This window comes from Hyperolius riggenbachi, chromosome 3, assembly GCF_040937935.1.
Source record: "Hyperolius riggenbachi isolate aHypRig1 chromosome 3, aHypRig1.pri, whole genome shotgun sequence".
In the NCBI taxonomy this organism is placed as follows: domain Eukaryota; kingdom Metazoa; phylum Chordata; class Amphibia; order Anura; family Hyperoliidae; genus Hyperolius; species Hyperolius riggenbachi.
Window position 1 is genome coordinate 399277191 of NC_090648.1, and position 24513 is coordinate 399301703.

At 46.7% G+C, this 24513-nt stretch overlaps 1 protein-coding gene across 6 annotated transcripts in view; it reads right to left on the minus strand.

Annotated features, from left to right (window-relative positions):
• Positions 1 to 24513, minus strand: part of TENM2 (teneurin transmembrane protein 2) — a 4210084-nt gene that overhangs the window by 1415138 nt on the left and 2770433 nt on the right. For 5 of the 6 annotated variants that reach the window (XM_068277423.1, XM_068277418.1, XM_068277419.1 and 2 more), the window contains 2 exons: positions 24209 to 24458; positions 7284 to 7304 (listed from right to left, as the gene is read on the minus strand). In XM_068277423.1, coding sequence (XP_068133524.1) covers positions 7284 to 7304; positions 24209 to 24458 — 271 coding nt within the window. The remainder of the gene's footprint in view (positions 1 to 7283; positions 7305 to 24208; positions 24459 to 24513) is intronic. The other variant, XM_068277420.1, reaches the window with a different exon arrangement.

The window sequence follows — 24513 nt, forward strand, 5'->3', positions numbered from 1 at the left end:
CCATTATCCTTGTAAAAGGTCCCGCGCTATAATCTGTTATGTCCCATGACGACAGTATCCTCTGTCTTGCGATCTTCAGAAATACTTACCTGTACCTTTAAGAAAAAAAATCCCACGGCAATTAGGTCCCACGACAGTATCCTCTATCTTGCGACCTTCTGATACATGTTGATTGAAGATCTCCGCCGCCCCGACGCCACACATGCCGCCTCCGCCGCACTGCTCTCAGCTATACTAAGTATAGCTTAGAGCAAAAAGCATCTTTAAATTTTAGCTCCAATGGTCCCCATTGGTTCCTTAACAGACCAATGGGGATCAGGAGGATCCCCATTGGTCGATAAGGAACCAATGGGGAGCCTTGGAGCCAAAATTTAAAGATGCTTTTTGTTCTAAGCTATACTTAGTATAGCTGAGAGCAGTGCGGCGGAGGCGGCGTGTGTGGCGTCGGGGCGGCGGAGATCTTCAATACAAAGTATAGCTGAGAGCGCATCTATACAGACGCATTAGCGCTGGCTGCCGCTGCTCTCCCTGCCTCTCTCAAACCTGTCACCCTCACCCATGCTGGCACCCATGGGTGCATTGGGTGCCAGCATGGGTGAGGGTGAAAGGTGGGGGGAGGCAGGGAGGGCAGCGGCAGCCAGCGCTAATGCGTCTATATAGACGCACTCTCAGCTATACTTATAGCTGAGAGCAAAAAAGCATCTTTAAACTTTGGCTCCAAGGCTCCCCATTGGTTCCTTATCAACCAATGGGGATCCTCCTGATCCCCATTGGTCTGTTAAGGAACCAATGGGGACCATTGGAGCTAAAATTTAAAGATGCTTTTTTGCTCTTAGCTATACTAAGTATAGCTAAGAGCAGTGCGGCAAAGGCGGCGTGTGTGGCGTCGGGGCGGCGGAGATCTTCAATCAACATGTATCAGAAGATCGCAAGATAGAGGATACTGTCGTGGGACCTGATTGGCATGGGATTTTTTTCTTAAAGGTACAGGTAAGTATTTGTGGTTAATTTAGAACATTAAAGGACTTTTCTCGTGGTTGTGTTTTTATTTCATTTAACCCTTTGTGGAAATGGGTAAGGGGTACTTTGTACCTCTATACTCATTTCTCCTGGGAGGGGGGTGGGCATCTGGGGGTCCCCTTCTTAAAGGGAATTCCCAGATGCCACCATGAACCCCCCCAGGGAGTCGTCACCCCCCGCCTCCACCTGGGGCAAGGGAGGCGGGGAAGAGCCCCTTGTCCATGGATTGGACAAGGTGCTCCGGGGGGGATGGGAAGGCTTGGCCGCCCCTCCCCCCCGGAGCCCCCCATACCATGGACCATGCGGGCTGGTATAGCTCAGGGTGCGAAGCCCCAGTCGGCCGGGGCTCCGCATTTTGGCTATCCCAGCCTGCATGGGGGACAAGGGGTTACAGAGGCTCGGGAGGGGGGACCCCACGTCGTTTTTTTTTTATTTGGTATCAATGTTTATTTTTTTAATGTTCTGAGTGTGGGAAATAAATTTAAAAGAAAAACGACGTGGGGTCCCCCCTCCCGAGCCTCTGTAACCCCTTGTCCCCCATGCAGGCTGGGATAGCCAGAATGCGGAGCCCTAGCCGTGCTATGCCTCCTTACGCAGGACGCATTGTAAGGTATAGTATTCTAATTGGCGTGGGAGATCTTCAATCAAGTTAATTGAAGATCGCAAGATAAGAGGATATTGTTATTCGTTGGATCATTTCCGAGGATATATTGGCGTGGGAACATTTTTTTAAAGGCACAGGTAAGTATTTGTGGTTAATTAAGATTATTAAAATACTTTTCTCGTGGTTGTGTTGTTATTTCATTTAACCCTTTGTTGAAATGGGGAAGGGGTACTTTGTACCCCTATACTCATTTCTCCTGGGAGGGGGGTGGGCATCTGGGGGTCCCCTTCTTAAAGGGGACTCCCAGATGCCACCATGAACCCCCCCCAGGGAGTCATCGCCCCACCTCCTCTTGGGGCACCGGAGGTGGGGAAGAGCCCCTTGTCCATGGATTGGACAAGGGCTCCGGGGGGGAGGGGGAGGATTGGCCGCCCCTCCCTCCCAGAGCCCCCCCCCCCATACCATGGACCATGCGGGCTGGTATAGCTCAGGGTGCGAAGCCCAAGTCGGCCGGGGCTACGCATTCTGGCTATCCCAGCCTGCATGGGAGACAAGGGGTTACAGAGGCTCGGGAGGGGGGACCCCACGTCATTTTTTTCAAAAAATTTCCCACACTCTGAACATAACCCCAAAATTTAAATTAAAAAAAAAATAAAATAACATTTTTCAATTTTTTTTTAAATATTGTTTCCCAGTATCTTTTGAACATATCCTACAAATTTGGTGTTGCTAGTATTTAAGGGGACTTTGCTATTAACTGCTAAAGTCGGCGGGAATTGTTTCCGCCGCGGAAATGTCAGTACGCGATATAAATAGATACATTTTCCTCTTTGAAGATTTAAAATCGATTTTCTCAAAAATTATAAGGTCTTTTTGAACAATTTTTTTTTTCGTGTTCCCACTATTCTTCTTAACATTCCCTACACATTTGGTGTTTCTGGCATTTAAAGGGGCTTTGCTATTAACCGCTAAAGTCGGCGGGCGTTTAATTTTCCCACGGTCAGAAGAAGAATATTCAAAATCGATTTTCTCAAAAACTATAAGGTCTTTTTGAAAAAAAAATGTTTCCTCTTGTTCACAATTTTCTTCCATTCCCTGCAAATTTGGTGTTTTTAGCTTTTAAGGGGGCTTTGCTATTAAACATTAAAGCCGGCGGGCAGATATTTTCCAAACGGCAGCAAAGCAAGGGTTAAAATGAAAAATATCGTTTGGGAGCAATACAAATATAAATATAAACGATAAATGTCGTTTTTAAAGCCGGCGCCGTTTTTTAGCTGTCAAAAACGAAAAATAACTAGCGATAGTGGTTCTCTATGGGGCGCCGTTTTTTAACTACGATAACTGGCGCCATTTTTAACGGACCCCAGTGAAAGAGGCAAAGAAAAAACTGTTATAGGCAATGGATGAGAAAGTGAAAAGGAGGTTAAGGTTGTGCATAGCAGTTGGCAAGGTCCATTGCTTGAAAGAAGGAACAAGCATTTGTTCTTCAAATTAAAGATTTACGGGGCCAGTTGCATTCTCAGAAAATTGCAGCAATTTTCAGAAACTACGATGCTACACTTTACGATATTTTTGGCTCAAACACAGATACGCATAGAGCGAGTATGAAACAAAAAAAAAACTGTTCTTATTTACAGAGAGTGCAGATGGATGCCTTCCTTATATGAGGATTGCTGCAAGGAATTAGATAGCCCAATCAACACTTATGAGATTTTGGGAGTGCTAGATTCAGTCCCAAACGGTACAATTTCAGGCCCAAATGGACTAACTAAAAATACTACAAATTCTTCTTGTACCTTTTATTGGGACCGCTTTCCACATTTCTCAACAACCTTGTAGATGGAGATGCTTTATCCCCCGCCACAAGCCCTTGAAGCACACAGTGATTCCAAAGGATGGCAAAGACCCTGCCTGGTGCCATAGCTATACACCGATTTCTCTTATGAACATGGACATTAAATTGTTTTCTAAGGCCTTAGCCTTACAGAATTAGTCGGGCTCGCTTAAACTGGTTTTGCTAAGGGGAGAGAGGCGAGGGACAATACCAGTAAAGCACTTAACCTGTTTCACTGTGTGTAAAAAAACAGATCACCCTTACTGACAAGACACTGAAAAAGCATTTGATAGAGTGAGCTGGTACAAGAAACCATGACACATGTCAGTTTGGGAACTAACATGTTGCACTGGATTAAGTCCCTCTACTTCTCTCCTACAGTAAAGGTTAGGGTGAATTGAATTTTATCGGAACCTTTCCCTATTAAAAATGGGACCACTGTCACCACTCACCATTGCTATTTGTGCTGACATTGGAACCACTGATATGTAGTGTAAGGGAGTTACTCCAATATTAAGGGCACTACATTTGATTAAAGAGAATATAAAATGTCAGTGTTTGCTGCTGATGTATTATTTTATATAGAGGACCCCACATTTCGTTACCAAACATATTGCAGAAACTTTGGACCTATGGGACATTCTCTAACTTAAAGATCAATATGTCTAAATCTGAGTTTATTGCAGTTAACATGGACCCTGAAGTCATAACTCCCGTAAAACAGAACTTCCCATTCCCATATATAAAGCACTCAAACATCTGGGGATCAATCTCTTCTGATTTGTGAGATCTGTATGGCCTTAACTTTCAACCTTTACTTCATACCCTTGGAAAGGACTTACAGAGGTGGGACCAAGACCAATTTACATGGTTTGGTCACATAATTATACTTAAAATGAATGTGATGTCAAGGATTCTTTTCTTACTGAGCACAATACGTATATCTCTTCCCAAATTGTTCTTTGATAGGCTTAGAACTCTTTTTCTACAGTTTGTCTGGAGGAAAAGACCTTCAAGGCTGACATACTCAACTCTAATCAGGAGCGAAGGGGTGGGAGGAAATGACTCTAGCAGGAAGGGATCTGGCAAAGGCTCAATGGGTACCACAAGCCTTCAGGGGATTTTCAGAGCTGTGTCCCCCCTGGGGTTGCACATGTTTTTAGAATAGGGGATGTGGCAAAGGTATTGCAGAAGGTAACAGTCCTCCACTCTAAGGTTATCCACTCTTTCTGCCAGGATTGGAAAAAAGGATTTTTTGGTACTTGGAAGGGAGATCACTTAACCTGCCTGGGACATTTATTGTCAGGTAACAGACTCAAAACTATCAGAGAACTGTGGGAATCTAGCAGTAGGTTCCCTGTGGATGATTGGAGACTAAAACAGGTAAATGCATGGTGTCACTCCCATAAACTGATATGCAACAATAATGACCCAGCTGCGCTGTGGGTTAGCCAGTTTATTCAGAAGACTAAGACAGAATATGCAGTCTCCGTCCTATATAAGAGACCAGGTTGCCGTCCTCCATTGCTTTATATTAGGGCCTGGGAAAGGGAAATTGGGGAGACATTAGACAAAACACAAAAAGCAACCATCACACAACATTCCTACACATCCTCTATCAGCACCAGGACGCAGTAATGTAATTTTAAATCCTTACGAGATGGTATAAGGCAATCCGTGGTGTGCTCTGATGCATCGTAACAAAACAAAGCAATATAAAAAACGATACTTCCCCACATGCTTAACACAGCTAAGTGCATTATCCCATTGAAATGGAAATCAGATGCAGCCCACTCGATAAAAGAGTGGTTTGACAAAATTAATGAGATACAAGAAATCAAAGACACAGTTATGACCAGTAGGGATCAATATGCTAAGCACTATGCAACATGGGCAGTGTGGTTAGATTATAAATAATCACATGTAGGGCATAACCCTTCTGATTCTCTTTTAGAAGACATGTGTATTCAATGGAATATTGGTATATTGATATCTCATTTTATACCTGTTTGTTTTTCTTTGAGTATTGTTGTTTTGTTTGCCGTTTGTTGAATTTGACATTTAAACTGAGACAATGTGCTAAACTATTTAGTGTGGGCCCCGTTGTAAAGTAATTAGGGTTCTTTGGGCTCTGGACATTATTATTCCTGTTGGCTAAGATCACTGAAGTGAAATGCACAGATGATTGTTACTTGAATACCAGTCTTAAAGGGGAACTGAAGTAAGAGGTATATGGAGGCTGCCATATTTATTTCCTTTTAATCAATACCAGTTGCCTGGCAGCTCTGCCGATCCTCTGCCTCTAATACTATTAGCCATAGCCCCTGAACAAGCATGCAGCAGATCAGGTGTTTCAGACTTTAAAGTCAGGTCTGACAAGACTAGCTGCATGCTTGTTTCTGGTGTTATTCAGATACTACAGGAGAGAAATAGACCAGCAGGGCTGCCAGGCAACTGGTATTGATTAAAAGGAAATAAATATGGCAGCCTCCGTATACCTCTTACTTCAGTTCCCCTTTAACAGAGCATTTTGTAAAATCAGAGCCCCTGCATGGGCTGGCAACTGCCTAATCTCTGTTGTGATATTATGATGTACCACCTTTCTTTAATATTGTGAGGAATAGCGGGGCCGCCGCCGTGCAGGGCGGCATGGCGGCGGCCTCCGCTTCCCAGCCGGCGGCTTCCGACTCGCATATGGAGCCGCCGGCACAGAGCAGGGCAGTCGCCGCCGCGCCTGGCGATATGGCGGCGGGCCCCGCAATCCAGCCGGTGGACTTCCGTCCGCAAGCGTGCGCTGACCGGGGACCTGGCCTCACTGATGTGCAGAGGCAGAGGGTCATGCGCACGCGCGCGAGGCGGCAGGACATTTACCTTCTCCGCAGACGGGTCAGCTGATCCGGTGATCAGCTGACCTCAGCCATCCAATCACAGGCTGACCTTGGTTCCAGCCCCCTGGGCGGGCTGGTGGAACAGGGCTTCTGCATTTAAGCCCATAGATGTCATTTGCTCACTGTCTGCTGTTGTGAATACATTCTGTGTTAGCGCTCAGACCTTAGTGCAGTTCCCTGGTGTTGATACTAAGGATTTCACACCTTAGCTTAGGAATATTGTTGTATATTGATCTGTGTTTTGACTCTTGCTATCCCTGACTACTCTATCTCTTGCTGATCTTGTACCTTTGCCTATCTGATCCTTGTTGCTGACCTCTGCCTGTTTACCGATTACTCTTCTGCCTTCCGCTCCTGTACTGCCGCCATCATCTCTTTTGCCGAACCCTTGTCTGTCTGACCTTTCTCCCTTCAGTGGAACGTCTCCCACTGGAGGGTTATCTCTGAGGCTTGCCTCTCCGAGACGCCTGCCCCAAGCAGACGATTTCTGCTGGGGGTCGAGATTCCTCACTCTGCCTGGTTAGAGGATCTCACTCACGGGGTTCCCATTCAGAGGTAACCACACCTCTGAGGAATTGCTGTGTGGTGGACATTTCCACACCTTCTGATATTTTACTGTCTTTATTGTGTTCTTTTGCTGGTGTCCAGAGGTTAGCATTATATCGGATTATCGGTGATACTGCAGATCACCAATAATCGGGTATACATCTGCATTCTTGGTGATACTGCAGATCGCCAATAATCAGATTCTCTCTACGTGCTGACACCGATCATGACAAATATCAATAAAAAGTATGTAAAAAAAAAAGAAACTAAAATGTTATAATCATTCATTAAAAATACATCTTAGTCTATAGAAACAAGATGAGACAAAACACGAAAGGGAAAAAAAAAAGAAAAAAAACACACTATTGTGCATTTCAAATTTAGTCCTTACCTATGTTTAAATTCTTTGTTTCTTTAGCAAGACAAGATAACAAACAGAAAAAAAGAGAGACATTTAGCAAAGCCCAGAAAAAACAACAAATATAGAAGGCAAAGACTGATAAAATGATCTGACTGCAAAAATGACAAGTCATTTACATGCTGGTGTAAAACAAAATAGCTTTTGACATACAAGCAAACCAAATTTCCATACAACCACAAAATCAAGTGCAAGCTGAGTTATTAATATGAATGTAACCTAGAATTTGAGCATGAAACTTGTCAGCTAGGTTCACACTGGTGCATTGCGGTACATTGGACAATAAAATTGCATAGCAAACGCAATGCAATTATGTTGAAAAATACAGTATGTATATTTTGATCACATTCCTATTAGTAGTAAATCCCTGCTGTAGGGTGGTTGTGAGTTAATTCATTGTTCCCACCCAGTCTATTGATATGTACTTTGGCAGTATTCGACATTAAGAGTGGAGCCCGTGACTTGAATTGGAGACTGCATTTCATTGGTAATTAAAAGCTTGATGAAGAGCCAGTTCACGGTCAAAACAAGCTAGTATCGTTGCCTAAAAACAGTGTATTATTTGCTCCAAGCTGGGTATACTCTCACCATTTTATACATGTCAATTATGGATTGTGTTTCCGTAGACCATATGTGTGTTAAGGATTTGTCATAATATAGAAATTGGTCTGCAAATTGCTCTGTTTCGTAAATAATTTTGGATATTGTTATAATAAAATTAAGTTAACTGCTAGGTGCAGGGAAACACCTCTAAGGATATAATATACCTATTTATGGATTAACGGTTGCTCAGTTATACAGTATATGTTTAATAGATTTCACCTTGATCTCTATTAAAAAAAATTATATGAAACCACTGCAACAGGATTGGCTGACAGGCCCATCTCATTGAAACAGGGCTTTCCCGGGGCCCTTGCAGATAGCAATGATTTAAAAATCCCAGTGTGCACACCCATAGTTGGTGTGACTACATATTCATCAATCAATGCTGATCACTGATATACCCCAGCTGCTGTGGCAAACAGCAGGATACCAGTAATCCCCCAAATCTTTACAGATTCTGCTGCGTGCACCCCCTCGCACACCCCAGCTACACATGCCCCAATCCACTCCCCTGTCATTGCACAGGCAGTTATAATCAGTGCTGCTCATCAGGATTCCGGGTATCCGGGTAACCCAGATAATCCGAACTTTTTCAGCTATCCGTCCCTATTCAGATTCCGGATACCTGGGCCCAAATCCGGAATGCAAACCGCGGATATTTGGTCGCATACCCGGATATCCGCGGATATCCGGATCCGGGTACTGTTACCATGGAGATGACGTCCATGACGTCATTCAGCCAATCAGAGGGCTCCCAGCCTAAGCAACCGATCACAGAGGGGAACCTTGGCCAGTCCCTCCTGTATATAAGGAGGGGGCCATGATGAGAATCTCGTCCTTGCTTCGTGACTGCCACTGAGAGACAACTCCAGTGTGTTTGGCTGAAGCAAGTGCATTATCTGAGTGATAAACCCAGCATTTTTACACTTAAACACCTTCTGTACACTATTGTTTTACTGTGTTGTAGTTAGCTAGTCTGTGTATAGTTTGTTAGTGTCAGTCTGTCTTTCAGCTGCAGCAGCTGTCTGCTAGTTAGGTCCTGTGTCTTTGTCTGTGTGCTGCTGTTGTGTGTGCACACAGTACAGGCCTCTTGCAGCTGGCTGGCCTGCTATTAGCCTTAGTAGTTAGGTAGGTAGGATTACTGTGTTACATTGTGTACTTAGTGCAGTGCTATTAGTTGTTTGAGAGTGGGAGTAGTACTGTGTTAGCTGCTACTACAGATTATTGCAGTGCTGCTGTGCTGCTGACTAAGCAGTATCAGTGTGTCTTGTTGTACTTTGCTCCTGTCTGTCACTCCGTGCTGATTCACAGTCCAAGCCCAAGAGGAGAGGGAGCAACATTGCGGCCTCCGTCAGCAGTTCTGCCACATCAGTCTCCATATCGCCGCTACCCACTGGCCGTCCAGCTGTTAGGGGGAGTCACGCTGCAGAGACGCAGCAGCGTGTTGCGGACATTTTCAAGCAGGGTCAGTGGCGCAAATTGGAGGAGAAAGACGCTGCGCCTGTGATGCAGCTGATGGTGGATTACGACGAGCAGGCCAGTGAGGCCACCCCCAGCCCTAGAAAAAACACTCTGTGCAAAATCGGCTTTGCGGAAGAATCTGAGATGCTGACAGTAATTGTTGGGGGGGGGGAGTTCATCCATAATGTGTCAGCAGAAGAGAAGGTTGAGGCGGGCTCATCATTAGAGATGTCGCGAACCTCCGATTTTCGGTTCGCGAACCGGGTTCGCGAACTTCCGCAGAAGGTTCGGTTCGCGGAAAAATTTGCGAACCGCAATAGACTTCAATGGGGAGGCGAACTTTGAAAAATAGAAAAAATTATGCTGGCCACAAAAGTGATGGAAAAGATGTTTCAAGGGGTCTAACACCTGGAGGGGGGCATGGCGGAGTGGGATACATGCCAAAAGTCCCGGTGAAAAATCTGGATATTACGCAAAGCAGCGTTTTAAGGGCAGAAATCACATTGAATGCTAAATTGCAGGCCTAACGTGCTTTCAAACATCTTGCATGTGTATACATCAAACAGGGAGTGTAATTAGAGTACTGCTTCACACTGACACACCAAACTCACTGTGCAACGCACCGCAAACAGCTGTTTGTGTAGTGACGGCCATGCTGGACTACTGCGCAACATGGCATGATTGCTCTTCCTCACTCATTGATGTCAGGTAATGTGTGACTTCCTTCTCAACTTTCCATGGCATTGTTAAAAAGCTTACGTGTTGTTTTTAATTTACATTTTCTACTTGCTGTGTACTTGTTCAGTACCGCTACAATGAGAATGTGGAGGCGGGCAAGTCTGCCATTGTGACCCCGGGTAATGGCCGGGGAATGAGAGGTTTGAATCCGGTGTGGAGCCTGAGCAACGGCTACCACTACACATCCAAGGAGGGCAGCGGGCAGGCATGCACGCCCGCCCGCCCCGAGGTAGTGACCAAAAATAACAATACAGGAGGAGGACTTTCGAGGCCCTGCTGTGTATTTGAAATGAATGTACTTTAAATCCTTTAACGAGAACCAGTTATGGCGGGCAAAGATGACACCACATTCCTTTCACGAGAATCATATGGAGGCGGGCAAGTCTGTCATTTGTGACCCCGGGTAATGGCCGGGGAATGAGGGATGGAATCCGGTGTGGAGCCTGAGAAACAGCTACCACTACACATCCAAGGAGGGCAGCAGGTAGGCATGCACGCCCGCCCCGAGGTAGTGACCAAAAATAACAATACAGGACTCAGGAGGACCTTTTGCGGCCCTAATTGAAATGAACTAACTTTAAATCCTTTAACGGGAATCCGTTATGGAGGGCAAGTCTGCCATTGTCACCGCGGGGAATGAAGGTTGGATTCCGGCCCGAAGTGGGAGCCTGCTGAGACCCATGCTGTAGCTGCCCTGACCGTGCTTTGCCGACCAGGCATCTGTGGACAGATGGACCCTTGAGCCAGCGGAAGACAAACCAAGTCGAAAGCATTTGCCAAGAATGTTTTACGGAGGGCAAGTTTTTTTGCCCTTTTTTTAAATTTTTTGAAAATGATAGATGGTTGTATTTTTAAATTGTTTGAAAGTTTAGATGGTTGTATTTTTAAATTGTTTGAAAGTTTAGATGGTTGTATTTTTAAATTGTTTGAAAGTTTAGATGGTTGTATTTTTAAATTGTTTAAAAGTGTATCCATTCTTCCTCCCCCCAGCCACGAACAATACCATGGGAACGTGGAGCAGCAGAAGCCCCCTGTGACGGCTGCCACAGTTGTTCTCCGCTGCTTGTCTTTTGAGGGGTGCTTCTTTTCCTCAGGTGTTCTTGCCATAGCTGTTTGTGCCTTCTCTCCAGGTGCCTTCGTAAAGCACTTGTCCCTACGTGACAGTTGGCCTTTCCACGGCTCAATTTTTGCTGGCAGAGACAACAGATGGCTTTGCTCCGACCTGAGACACACACGTGAAAAAATTTCCAAACCGCTGAGCCCCCCTGGGCTGATGGCGCTACGGTGGCATCAGCAGCAGCTGACGTTGAAGGGCATGTGTGCTCCCTGGCCATAGCTGGCGATACATGGCACCGGACACTGCCCCCAGCTGTTTCTGAGGACGAGCTCCCTCTGCTTCTATCATGGAGTCGTCTCCTCCTACTCCTCTCTGACTCCTCCTCTGAACTGTCCCCCTGGTCATCTCCTCTACCGGGAACATATGTGGTATCCGTATAATCGTCATCATAATCCTCCTGGCCAGCTGCGCTTTCCTCAGACACCTCCTCAAGTGCACCAACTTCAGGTGGTCCACCATCATCCCCATCCACACACGTTACGTCCATACTATCGCCACCTAACTCAGACGTATGAGGTGGTGTACCTGCGCCTTCTTGTTGTTGTTGCAGTAGTGGCTGGGAATCAGTGATTTCACCACCACCACCAAATAACTCCTGCGAAGTGTCAAATGCAGCGGATGTGGTGCTTGTTGTAGCGCTGGTGGCTGCGGGAGATGAGGTGTTCTGTGTTAAATACTCAATCACCTCCTCACGATTTTGGGAAGTGATGGCACATGCCTTCTTCTGAGCACTGTATTTTGGGGCAGGTCCGCATGAAATCACAGCAACACCACCTCGCACAGCCACAGACCTGCCGGTGCCTGGTGGCCTTCCTCTGGGTCTGCCTCTACCTCTTCCTCTACCTGGTTTGTCCATTTTGTCCATCTCGGGGGTATGCTAGCTATATGCAGTGAGGTGGGTTCTCACTCAACACAACAGGTAGTTAGATGCAGTGAGGTGGCCAGGTGGGTTCACACTCAACACAACAGGTAATTAGATGCAGTGAGCTGGGTTCACTCAACAGTAAAGGTACTTAAGATGCAGTGAGGTGGGTTCTCACTCAACACAACAGGTAGTTAGATGCAGTGAGGTGGCCAGGTGGGTTCACACTCAACACAACAGGTAATTAGATGCAGTGAGCTGGGTTCACTCAACACAAGGCTAGGTATATGCAGTGATGAGGTAGGTTAAGTAAACACAACAGGTACTGGGTAGTTAGATGCAGTGAGCTGGGTTCACTCAACAGTAAAGGTACTTAAGATGCAGTGAGGTGGGTTCTCACTCAACACAACAGGTAGTTAGATGCAGTGAGGTGGCCAGGTGGGTTCACACTCAACACAACAGGTAATTAGATGCAGTGAGCTGGGTTCACTCAACACAAGGCTAGGTATATGCAGTGATGAGGTGGGTTAAGTAAACACAACAGGTACTGGGTAGTTAGATGCAGTGAGCTGGGTTCACTCAACAGTAAAGGTACTTAAGATGCAGTGAGGTGGGTTCTCACTCAACACAACAGGTAGTTAGATGCAGTGAGGTGGCCAGGTGGGTTCACACTCAACACAACAGGTAGTTAGATGCAGTGAGCTGGGTTCACTCAACAGTAAAGGTACTTAAGATGCAGTGAGGTGGGTTCTCACTCAACACAACAGGTAGTTAGATGCAGTGAGGTGGCCAGGTGGGTTCACACTCAACACAACAGGTAATTAGATGCAGTGAGCTGGGTTCACTCAACAGTAAAGGTACTTAAGATGCAGTGAGGTGGGTTCTCACTCAACACAACAGGTAGTTAGATGCAGTGAGGTGGCCAGGTGGGTTCACACTCAACACAACAGGTAATTAGATGCAGTGAGCTGGGTTCACTCAACACAAGGCTAGGTATATGCAGTGATGAGGTGGGTTAAGTAAACACAACAGGTACTGGGTAGTTAGATGCAGTGAGCTGGGTTCACTCAACAGTAAAGGTACTTAAGATGCAGTGAGGTGGATTCTCACTCAACACAACAGGTAGTTAGATGCAGTGAGGTGGCCAGGTGGGTTCACACTCAACACAACAGGTAATTAGATGCAGTGAGCTGGGTTCACTCAACACAAGGCTAGGTATATGCAGTGATGAGGTGGGTTAAGTAAACACAACAGGTACTGGGTAGTTAGATGCAGTGAGCTGGGTTCACTCAACAGTAAAGGTACTTAAGATGCAGTGAGGTGGGTTCTCACTCAACACAACAGGTAGTTAGATGCAGTGAGGTGGCCAGGTGGGTTCACACTCAACACAACAGGTAGTTAGATGCAGTGAGCTGGGTTCACTCAACAGTAAAGGTACTTAAGATGCAGTGAGGTGGGTTCTCACTCAACACAACAGGTAGTTAGATGCAGTGAGGTGGCCAGGTGGGTTCACACTCAACACAACAGGTAATTAGATGCAGTGAGCTGGGTTCACTCAACAGTAAAGGTACTTAAGATGCAGTGAGGTGGGTTCTCACTCAACACAACAGGTAGTTAGATGCAGTGAGGTGGCCAGGTGGGTTCACACTCAACACAACAGGTAATTAGATGCAGTGAGCTGGGTTCACTCAACACAAGGCTAGGTATATGCAGTGATGAGGTGGGTTAAGTAAACACAACAGGTACTGGGTAGTTAGATGCAGTGAGCTGGGTTCACTGAACAGTATACAGTAAAGGTACTTAAGATGCAGTGAGGTGGGTTCTCACTCAACACAACAGGTAGTTAGACTTAGATGCAGTGAGCTGGGTTCACTCAACACAACGCTAGGTATATGCAGTGATGAGGTGGGTTAAGTAAACACAACAGGTACTGGGTAGTTAGATGCAGTGAGCTGGGTTCACTCAACACAAAGCTAGGTATATGCAGTGATGAGGTGGGTTAAGTAAACACAACAGGTACTGGGGTATATGCAGTACTGGGTAGTACAATGTGCAGCTCCCTGTCACACACACAGGCAGTCAGTCACTGAATGTGCTGGGCTGCTGGCAGTGGCACACACACTATCAATTAGCAAGGCTGTGCATGCAACAAAAGTGTCAGAAAAAAAAATGTACAGGTTGAGCTCTGAAAAGAGCTGTTGCTGGGTGCTTTAAAAGCAATATTAATCAGTCAGGAACAAGCAAAGCAGCCTAGAACCTAACTAATCTGTCCCTAAGAGAAAAAGTCTGCAGCAGCTGTCCCTTTCCTCTCTCTAGCAGGCACACGAGTGACTGTAATGGCCGCCGGAGGCTGCCTTATATAAGGGGGGGTGGGGCTCCAGGGCTTACTGTAGCCTGAATGGCTACAATGTGCCTGCTGACTGTGATGCAGAGGGTCAAAGTTGACCCTCATAGTGCATTATGGGGCGAATTGAACTTCCGGAAAAGTTCGTCTGGCGCAGGCGAACGCGAACCCCCAATGTTCGCCTGGAACCGTTCGCCGGCGAACCGTTCGGTACACCTCTACTCATCATCCCAGCAGTTATTTGAGGAGGGGGAGTTTGATCTTGATGATGAGGTGAAGGACCCGGACTACCAGCGACCGGAGGGGGATGTCAGCTCTGAGGAGGAGGATTCAGTGGGTCTGGCACGCAGGATCAGCATTGCAGGGTTTGGCAGGAGCAGCAGTGGGCATGGAATGCGTGACCCACAGCCTGCTGCTCCATCTGCCAGTGGCACTACTACCACCAGCCGTACCACTCAACCCAAGGCCCCAACCAGCACTGGGAGAAATGCAGCAGCAGCATCCCATTCTGAGCGACGTAAGGACAAACTGCAATCCCCAATATGGCAGTTTTTCCATCTGCCCTCACTTGATAGCAAGTTTGTAACTTGCAATGTATGCCATGTGAAGCTGAGCAGAGGGTTTAACCCCTCCACTTATGGCACCTCCAGCTTCATCAACCATCCGGCCAATAAACACCAAACGGAGCATTTGGAATTCAAGAGGCTGAAGGAAGCTGGTGCTGGCCCTTGTAGAGGTCAGAGCACCATAACCCCCTTTGACACTCCTGCTGACACTGAGGCCTGTTCAGGCAGCCAGTCCTCCTCAGTGGTCTCCTCTGCTCCCTCCTCGGCTTCCCTTGCAAGCCTAAAACGCCACCACCACCAGACCCTGCTGAGTGACTCTTTTGTGGTCAACAACAACAACAACAAATAACATTTGTAGAGCGCTTTTCTCCCGTAGGACTCAAAGCGCATAAGCATGGCTCAGACCATTGTGGTACAGAGGAAGAATTTTATAAGTCCGGAAATGCCAGGCTAAACAGGTGGCTTTTCAGTCTGGATTTGAATAGCTCCAGGGATGGTGCTGTCTTTACTGGGTGTGGCAGGGAGTTCCAAAGAGTAGGGGCAGCATGACAGAAGGCTCTATCTCCAGATTTTTTGAGGTGCACTCTGGGAGTGACCAAGTTTATAGAACTAGCTGATATGAGGTTGTGAGAGGTGTGGTGCAGCTTCAGCAAATCCTTCATGTATCCAGGGCCCAGATTGTGCAGGGATTTGAATGTCAATAGTCCAATCTTGAAGAGTATTCTCCATTCTACTGGTAGCCAGTGCAGTGAGCGAAGGATCGGTGTAATGTGACAGTGGCGAGGCTGGTTTGTTAGCAATCTGGCAGCAGCATTCTGCACTAATTGCAGGCGACGCAGGTCCTTTTTGGGGAGGCCAGCATAAAGGGCATTGCAGTAATCCAGCCGTGATGTGATGAAGGCGTGAACTAGGGTTGGAAGATCCTCTGGGGGAATCAGATGTTTAATCTTTGCAATGTTCTTCAGATGAAAGTAGGAAGATTTAACTACAGATGAAATTTGGTTTCTGAAACTTAAATCCCCATCGATTAGTACACCAAGGCTGCGCACAAGGTTGGAGCTGTTTATGTCCGAATTCCCAATCCTGATTGGTGTTGCTTTAGGATAGAGCTGTTTTGATGGCGAGTACTGGCTTTGGACAAAGAGGACCTCAGTTTTGTCAGCATTCAGTTTCAACCAGTTATCATTCATCCATGCCTGTAGCTCAGCTAACCAAGAGTTTATTTTTGGAGTAGGGTCTGTTCCACCAGGTTTGAAGGACAGGTATAGCTGTGTGTCATCGGCGTAGCAGTGGTACGTCAGGCCATGTCGTTGGATAAGTGTACCAAGTGGCAACATGTAGATTGCAAACAGCAGAGGGGATAGTATTGATCCTTGTGGCACTCCGAATTGTAGAGGTGCAGGTTTGGACATTATAGGTCCTAGGGATACTCTCTGTGTTCTGTCAGTCAGGAATGATCTGAACCACTGGAGGGAAGCGGGAAAAAAGGGCGCATGCCGCTAGTGGACAAAAAGGGCGCCGCCATACACTCTCATAATAAATAGCGTTTAATGGGCGCCGAGCAGGAAAAAAGGGCGCAGGACATAAATAACGTTTACAAATGGCGCCAGGAGATTTTTAATGATTTATAAGTGTGCTTGTGGTGATTTACGTTTATAAAATGCACCCGTGCCGAATAACGTTTATAAAAATACTAAACATATTTATCTTATTTAACTAATTAAACATTATTTAAAGTTTTATCCCTTACTGTTTGTAAAACATTATTATTCACAAAATAAAGCGATCAGTACATAACGTAAATTGCAAAATATTTTTTGCATCCACAATTAGTAAAACATTATTATCTACATAATAAAGGGGGGTCTTAGGTTTAGGCACCACCAGGGGGGTCTTAGGTTTAGGCACCAACAGGGGGGTCTAGGGGTTAGGGGTAGGTACAGGGAGGGTTACTTAGGCACCAACAGGGGGGGTCTTAGGTTTAGGCACCAACAGGGGGTCTTAGGTTTAGGCACCAACAGGGGGGTCTTAGGTTTAGGCACCAACAGGGGGGTCTTAGGTTTAGGCACCAACAGGGGGGTCTTAGGTTTAGGCACCTACAGGGGGGTCTAGGGGTTAGGGGTAGGTACAGGGAGGGTTATTTAGGCACCAACAGGGGGGGGTCTTAGGTTTAGGCACCAACAGGGGGGTCTTAGGTTTAGGCACCAACAGGGGGGTCTTAGGTTTAGGCACCAACGGGGGGGGTCTTAGGTTTAGGCACCAACAGGGGGGTCTAGGGGTTAGGGATAGGTACAGGAAGGGTTCTGTGTAAGAGTAGGCTTAGGTATAGTTTTAGTAAAATTTTAGTAATAATTACTAATGTTTTACAACACTTATTACGAACGTAGTTATATTTATATAATCGTTATAAAGAATATTTTCAGATTTTATTATAAGAACAAACCGTAAATGAAGGTTATTCACAATAATATAGAATTATAACAATTAAACATATATTATTGTTTTTTTCATAAACGTAATTATAAGTTTAACTTTAGAAACAGGGAAGATTAACGTTTTCACAATTTCCGACTTCATAAACATTATTTAATGATTTATAATTTTGTTAAACCTTATTTATAAACGAAATATAGCACACTATTTTTATAAACCCTATTAATGATTAATTATTATTTAGAGTTTACACCCCGCGCCCTTTTTGTCCGGGCGCCCTTTTTGTACGTACGCCCACTGGGGGACTGATCCACTGATGCCACAGTACTCCTGCAGTCTGTTAAGCAGGATTTCATGGTCAACTGTATCAATAGCCGCTGAGAGATCCAACAGGATTAGGATGGAGCATTCCCCTCTGTCCCTTGCCATGAGCAGGTCGTTGCAGACTTGGATGAGGGCTGTTTTACAGCTGTGGTGTTTCTTAAAGCCAGATTGTAGAGGGTCCAGGATGTTGTTTACTGACAGCCTGGTTTCAAGTAGCAGATAGACAGCCTTTTCAATAACTTTGCCTAAGAAGGGGAGGTTGGAGACAGGTCTGTAGCTGCTCATTGCATCTGGATCCATGGAAGGTTTTTTAAGAAGGGGCTTGATGATTCCTTCTTTTAAAGAGGTAGGAAACTTCCCTGCTTGCAGAGAGCAATTTACTATTTTGTGAAATGCTGGGCCAAGCAGGTCAGGACATTTCAGCATATGTTTAGTTGGTCCAGGGTCCAGGTCGCAGGTTGTCTGGCGGAGGCGGCGGAGGATGTCTGAGATCTCTTCCTCACTAATACTTTTGAAGTCAGTCCAGGGTGTTAGGTTGTTTTTGCAGCTATTTCCAGGAGTTGCATTAGTCTTGGGTGCTGTGGACTGAATGAGAGACCGAATAGAGGATACTTTGTCAGCAAAGTAGCACGCAAATTTCTCACATAGCTCCTTTGAGGGAGTTATAGTAGGCTTTAGGCAGGATGGGTTACATAGTCTATCAACTGTGCGGAATAGCTGGGCTGGTCTGTTGGCGGCCTTTGCGATCTCCTGTGACAGGTAGGAGGATTTTTTCTTGGTGATCGCATTTTGGTAGCTTTCCAGGTGAGATACAAGGGTGTGTTTATCTTTTGAATTCTGAGATTTTCGCCACTTCCTTTCTAGTCTGCGCACTTCTTTCTTTAGGTCCTTTAGTGAGCTGTCAAACCACCGTGCATGGTGAAGTGGTGTAGACCGTTTAATGCGAACTGGAGCAAGGGCGTCATAGGCAGATGACACTGCATGGTTGTACATCAGTACCATGGAGTCTGGGTCTGCGCAATGATTGGTTAATGCGTCGAAGTTGAGGATATTCTGAACGTGCTGGGGTGAGACATCTTACAGAGAACGGTATTTTAGGAGTTCTTTCCCTCTGTGTTTTATCGCTGGTGCTGTCAGAGAGAAGTGGATGGTGTGGTGATCTGACCATACCACTGGGTTTATGTCCATGTGTGATATCAAAAGTCCACAATGAAATATAAGATCCAGGGTGTGCCCTTTCTTGTGGGTGGGGAGGTAGACAGCCTGAGAGAAACCCAGTTTATTCATTATGTGAGGTAGTTCACTTCCTAGGCGTGAGGCGTGATCATCCACCCATGCATTGAAGTCTCCCAGGGCTCAGCCTCCCGGCAGCCATCGCATATGCCAGCTAAACGGCTTGCTTACACGGACCATGTACTCCCAGCTCCTCCCATACTCGTTTGTGCAGGAGGGGAGCCAGATGCGTGCGCTCCTGCAGTGCGCAGCACCGGATTGGCCAATCTCCAGCCGGGCACTACTTCACATGCATGGCCATCCCAGTACTGCACCGCTTTGTAAAGGCCAACGTGGAACGTGGGCTTGAACATGCAGTGGGTGCGCGCGTCCATGTGACAATGGACTCATGGAGCAGCCGGTTCAGGACAGGCCGCTATCTGTCCTTCACCGCACACTGGGTCAGATTGGTGTAAGGGGGTGTGGAGGGGACAGCCGCATCATCACCCCAGTGAGTGGTGCCACCCCGCAGCAGGGTCAGGGGAAGTGCAGCAGGTTCCAGCTCTGATCCGGTTCCATCTTCCGGCAAACCTGCCGCCAAACACCCCCGCCTCAGCAGCAGCATAAAGGCCCGCCACTGCCAAGCGCTGCTGCAGATGGTCACCCTGGGGAACAACAAGCTTATGGCAGACCACGTCCTGGCCAAGCTCTGAGAGCAGGAGAGGAGTTGGCTGTCCTCCAGAAGCCTCAGAGTCGGAGAGGTGGTGGCCGACAATGGGGCAAACCTGGTTGCCGCCATCCACTGGGAAAACCTCACCCACATCCCCTGTCTGGCCCACGTCCTGAACCTGGTGGTGCAGAAATTCCTGCGCACCTACCAGGGGATGGACATTCTTCTGGGAGCAGCAAGGAAAACCGTGTGTCATTTTCACCGCTCAGGTGGTGCCACAGCGTCCCTGGAAGCCGTGCAGCTGGAGCTGAATCTCCCACGACACCGGCTCATCATAGACGTTCCAACATGCTGGAATTCCACCCTGGCAATTTTGGAATGTCTGGTTGAACAGAGGCGGGCTGTCAACCTCTACCTAGCCAAAGCCACCATGGAGGCCAACTTGTCCGGGACCGGCACCACCCACCTCCCGGACATCATCCTCAGTGCTGATTGGGGAAAAATGCAGCTGGTGTGCTTGGTGCTGGCACCCTTCCTGGAGGTCAGGCCACCAACATGGTCAGCCGGGACCATGCGTCGCTGTGTAAGTGGGTGACCATGGTGTGCATGCTGGAAAAGGCCCTCGATGCTCTGCTGGAAGTGGGAGAGGAAGCTTTGATCCAGCAGGAGCAGCAGCAGCAACCTTCGCAGTCAACCTCTGTGCAGCAGGAGGAGGAGTTGGAGGAATTGGAGGTCCCTGACCTTGAAGAGGAGGGGGCACAGTGGAGTGCAGCTGCAGTAGTGCGGGGGTGGAGAGAGCAAGATGAGGCTCCGGAATCAGAGGAGGAGGACAGCACTGTCAGCAGGCCAGAAGATGATAGGTCAGCAGAGTTGGCAGCCCTCTTCCCCATGACAGTGCACATGCTGCAGTGCCTGCGCAAAGACCCAAGGGTGAAGTAGATGCGTGCTTGGGAGGACATCTGGATCACCCTGATGCTGGACCCACGGCTGAAGGGGAAGCTGGCTCAGTTCCTGCCTGTAGGAGGAGACCCTGTGTGCCGAATTAGGGACTTGCAGCGGATTCTGGTTCGACGCTTGGAGGAAGCCTTCCCCCAGACTCCCAACCACCTGCTGTCACAGTCCAGCCAGCATAGCACCAGGTGCCTGCATCCAGCAGCAGCAGACACCCAACAAACCTGCTGTCTCTGACAAAAGCGATCTACGCCACGCCAGTACCGCTGCCTACAGAGGAGGTGCCTGAAGCAGCATCCAGCTCTTAAATCCAGAACCAGCACCTGACCCGGATGGTGGCCGACTACATGGGGTCCTACAGCGGGCTTGACACCGACACCCCTGTGGACTCCTGGAGTACTGGGTCAAGCACCTGGATATCTGGAGCGAGCTGGCGCAGTACGCCCTGGAAGTGCTGTCCTGCCCGCTTTCCAGTGTGATGTCAGAAAGGTGCTTCAGTGCGGCCGGTGGCGTGGTCACTGAGAAGCGCTCTTGTCTGTCCAGCCAGTCTGTGGACAGACTGACTTTTTTAAAAAATGAACCAGGCTTGGGCGGTTGGTGAGTTCCTGGCCCCTGTTGTTGGCAAGAGGGGGAAATGAAGTGGCTGAGTGGGAATCACTATGCCTGCTTCACCACCCTTTACCACCACAACCTCCAGACTCCATCTTCATTAAGCTAGGTTCAAATTTTGGTGAACTCTGTAAACACAATAGCTGTGTAATTCTTTGGGAGATGTCTGTGCTGTCCGAGTTGTGGGGAGGCCCCAACTGCGGCAGTACGACCGCTTCCTGGAACCTCTCCTTTTTTAATATTTTACCTGTGCTGTGGTACCAACACTAGGTGCCATAGCAATTCTCTGAACACAATAGCTGTGTAATTTTTTTGGAGGTTGTGGTGATATATTGAGGTGCTGATGATATTAGGGAATACAGGAACATATTTCTGTCATTTTTCTGTCTGCTATATCTCACATGTGTATTCTGCTTTGAAGTGATGGTCATCTGGCTGTACTACATTTGCATCTAAAGAGGACTTCAGTGAATAGAGCTGGCGTAATCAGACAATGGCAGAAGTGAAGTGTTGAAGTCATTGACACTTGAAACGTTTACACTTCTGTTGAGGAAGGCTGCTAAAGCATTGTCAAGAACTCTAGACTAGCCAGGAAGAGCCTCCTGTGTGTTAAACACTATTTCGTTGTGAGGAAATTAAATTATTGGTGGAGGTGCAAACTATATCCTTATCTTTGATCAGCTAGGAAATACGGTCAACAATGGAGTTGAAAAGTCTCACTTCACAATCTTTTGATATATAGACTTTTACCTGGAGAACTTGGATTAAGGAAGTCTTTTGTTGTGTGTGTGCTATAGTACATTTTTCACATGTGGATGTTAGATCTCTGGAGATCCAATTATGACTGAGGATGTAATTAAATCTAGTTCCCCCGTCCAAACAGGCTTACAGCCTCGAGGCGAATATTTCATTATAAAAACCAGGGGACAGATACCTCAAATCAGTCCCCTCCTGACGGTAGCTGCAGCTGGACTCCTGGCCCAAGCTAGTGGACTCCTGGTCTAACCAGAATTGTGTCCGTCCACAAAAGTCCAAGGTTCTTCTATCTGGATCCCTGTATTTGGGTAAGCAAATTGCTTGGTGTGTATTTTTGTAACTTTTATCTTTGTAACTTTTTACTTTGTTTTTGTAATCTTTTGTATATATTCTGTTCTGCATTGTTCCACTTTTTTCCCTGGAATATTAAATTATTATTTAATAAGCTTGACTTCTGCTGCACTAACTAACACTCATAGCCTAGAAGAGATTGAAGTGCAACTGTGCCTAATTGTATGCTTGAGCAACACTACCATATGAAATTGTAATTGCATTGTGTGTGGGGGCGTTTGTCATACGTTGGCCTAAAGCACACAGCTGACCCAGCGTACGAAAACGCCAGTGCGAGTAGCTAACAGTATTGTTTGGAACGACTGTTAGTGGTTTTGCTTCACTACAGTGTAAGATTGCAACTGTGTGTGTGTGTGGGTGCGTGGCGTTCCCGTATTCGGCCTAAGCGCAAAGCTGACTCGCATACGAAAACGTGGATTGCGCGCTGAGGACTCGACAGCAGAGTGGAAGTGTCTAGCGAACCGCTAGTGGTGGCAGTGAGAGGTGTTCTGAGGGGTCCCAACCTTGTTTTAGCTCGAATAAGGGTGCTCCCCGCTTGATCTGGTCAAACCCGCAGTCGGGAACCGTATACGTAGGTGTGCCGCGGGCCGGTTCCTGACAGAAGTGTCTTTTTTTGTGGGGGGGGGGGTGGATTTTAAGTCCCCACATCATCAATTAGTGTTTCCCTTTACAAAATAATGATGCTACATGCCTCACATACCCTAAAAAATGTTTTTAAAGCAATTTAAGGGCCACTTCCGGTTTTCCATCCGGATATCCGAAACCGTCGGATACTGGGGTCGGATATCCGACCCGGATTGGAAAATTTTTGATCCAGATATCCGATCCGGATCAGATAGAGGGGTATCCTGATCTGAAGTACTTCCATATAGTGAAAAATGGTATCCGAGCAGCACTGGTTATAATATGCGTGCACTGCACTTGCGTCCATATTACACACACATTACATATTACAACTGCCTTTTAAGATCAAAAAAGAAAAATGTTGCACATAACTTCAGTTAGTACTTTTATAAAATGAAAAACAGCAGGTAATTCAGAATATGTTAATCATAGCTATGTGTTATATTTCATTTCTTTACAAAATTTTTGCTTTTGTAACCTTGACTAGGCACACTACAACAAGATGTGATTTTTCTTATTCAGTATCACTCACACGGTATGGAAAAACACAGTTACAACATTTCACTGTCTAAATTAATTTTGTGTGACAAATTAGAAGGTTAGTGCATTCGAGCTGTTTTAGGTTAACTTTAAAATTTATATTAATACTTGAATGTCAAACTCCGGCCCACGGACCATCATATTTGGCCCCCAAGTGGTTTCCCAACTATGCATTGTGTTTGGCCCACTCTAGACCTCCAGGGAAGTTTTATTGGAAGTTAAGACCTAGATCACCAGGGAAGCCATGTGGAGGGAGGGACAAAGCACTAGACACCAGGGAACAGTATAGGGGAGAGAGTGGGATCACTAGACACCAGGGAACTGTACAGGGGAGGGAGGGGGCCACTAGACACAAAGTAACTGTATGGGGGAGGAATGACCACTAATCATCAGGGAACTGTATTGGGGTGGAAGTAAGGACCACTAAACACCAAGGAATGGTATAATGAAGAGAGTAGGCATTAAACACCAGAGAACTGTATAGGGGAGGAAGGACCACTAGACACCAGGGACCTCACCTGTATAGGGGAAGGAGGAGGGCAAATAGTCACTAGGGAACTGTATAAGGGAAGGGGGCTATTAGAAGCCATAGCACTTTATAAGGGAGGGCAGTGGCCAATAGACAAAGATGTTGGCCCGCGACTTGGTCCAAATTTTTCAATTTTGGCCCACTTAGTATTTTGAGTTTGACACCCCTGTATTAATCAAAGAACACTATGTCAAAATGTAAATCTCACCGAAGTTCCAGAATACTGGTAACATTTCTGGAGGGGAAGATGCGTCGAATATAATTAAAATCACCCACAAACAGGCTCCCATCAATTCCAACTGCAAGGGCCGCTGGAGCCAATAGCTTGTTACCTTCGGCGAGACCATTGCAGCTGGGGCAAGAAATACTTCTTCTACGCCCATTTCCCATTATGCTCATTATTACAGCAGGTTGTCGTGAAAGGAACTGATTTTCTCCACTGCCTTTATGTAGAATGCCTAGCAAAAAAAAAAAAAAAAATCACTTTAACATGACAGATTAATGTATGACCAT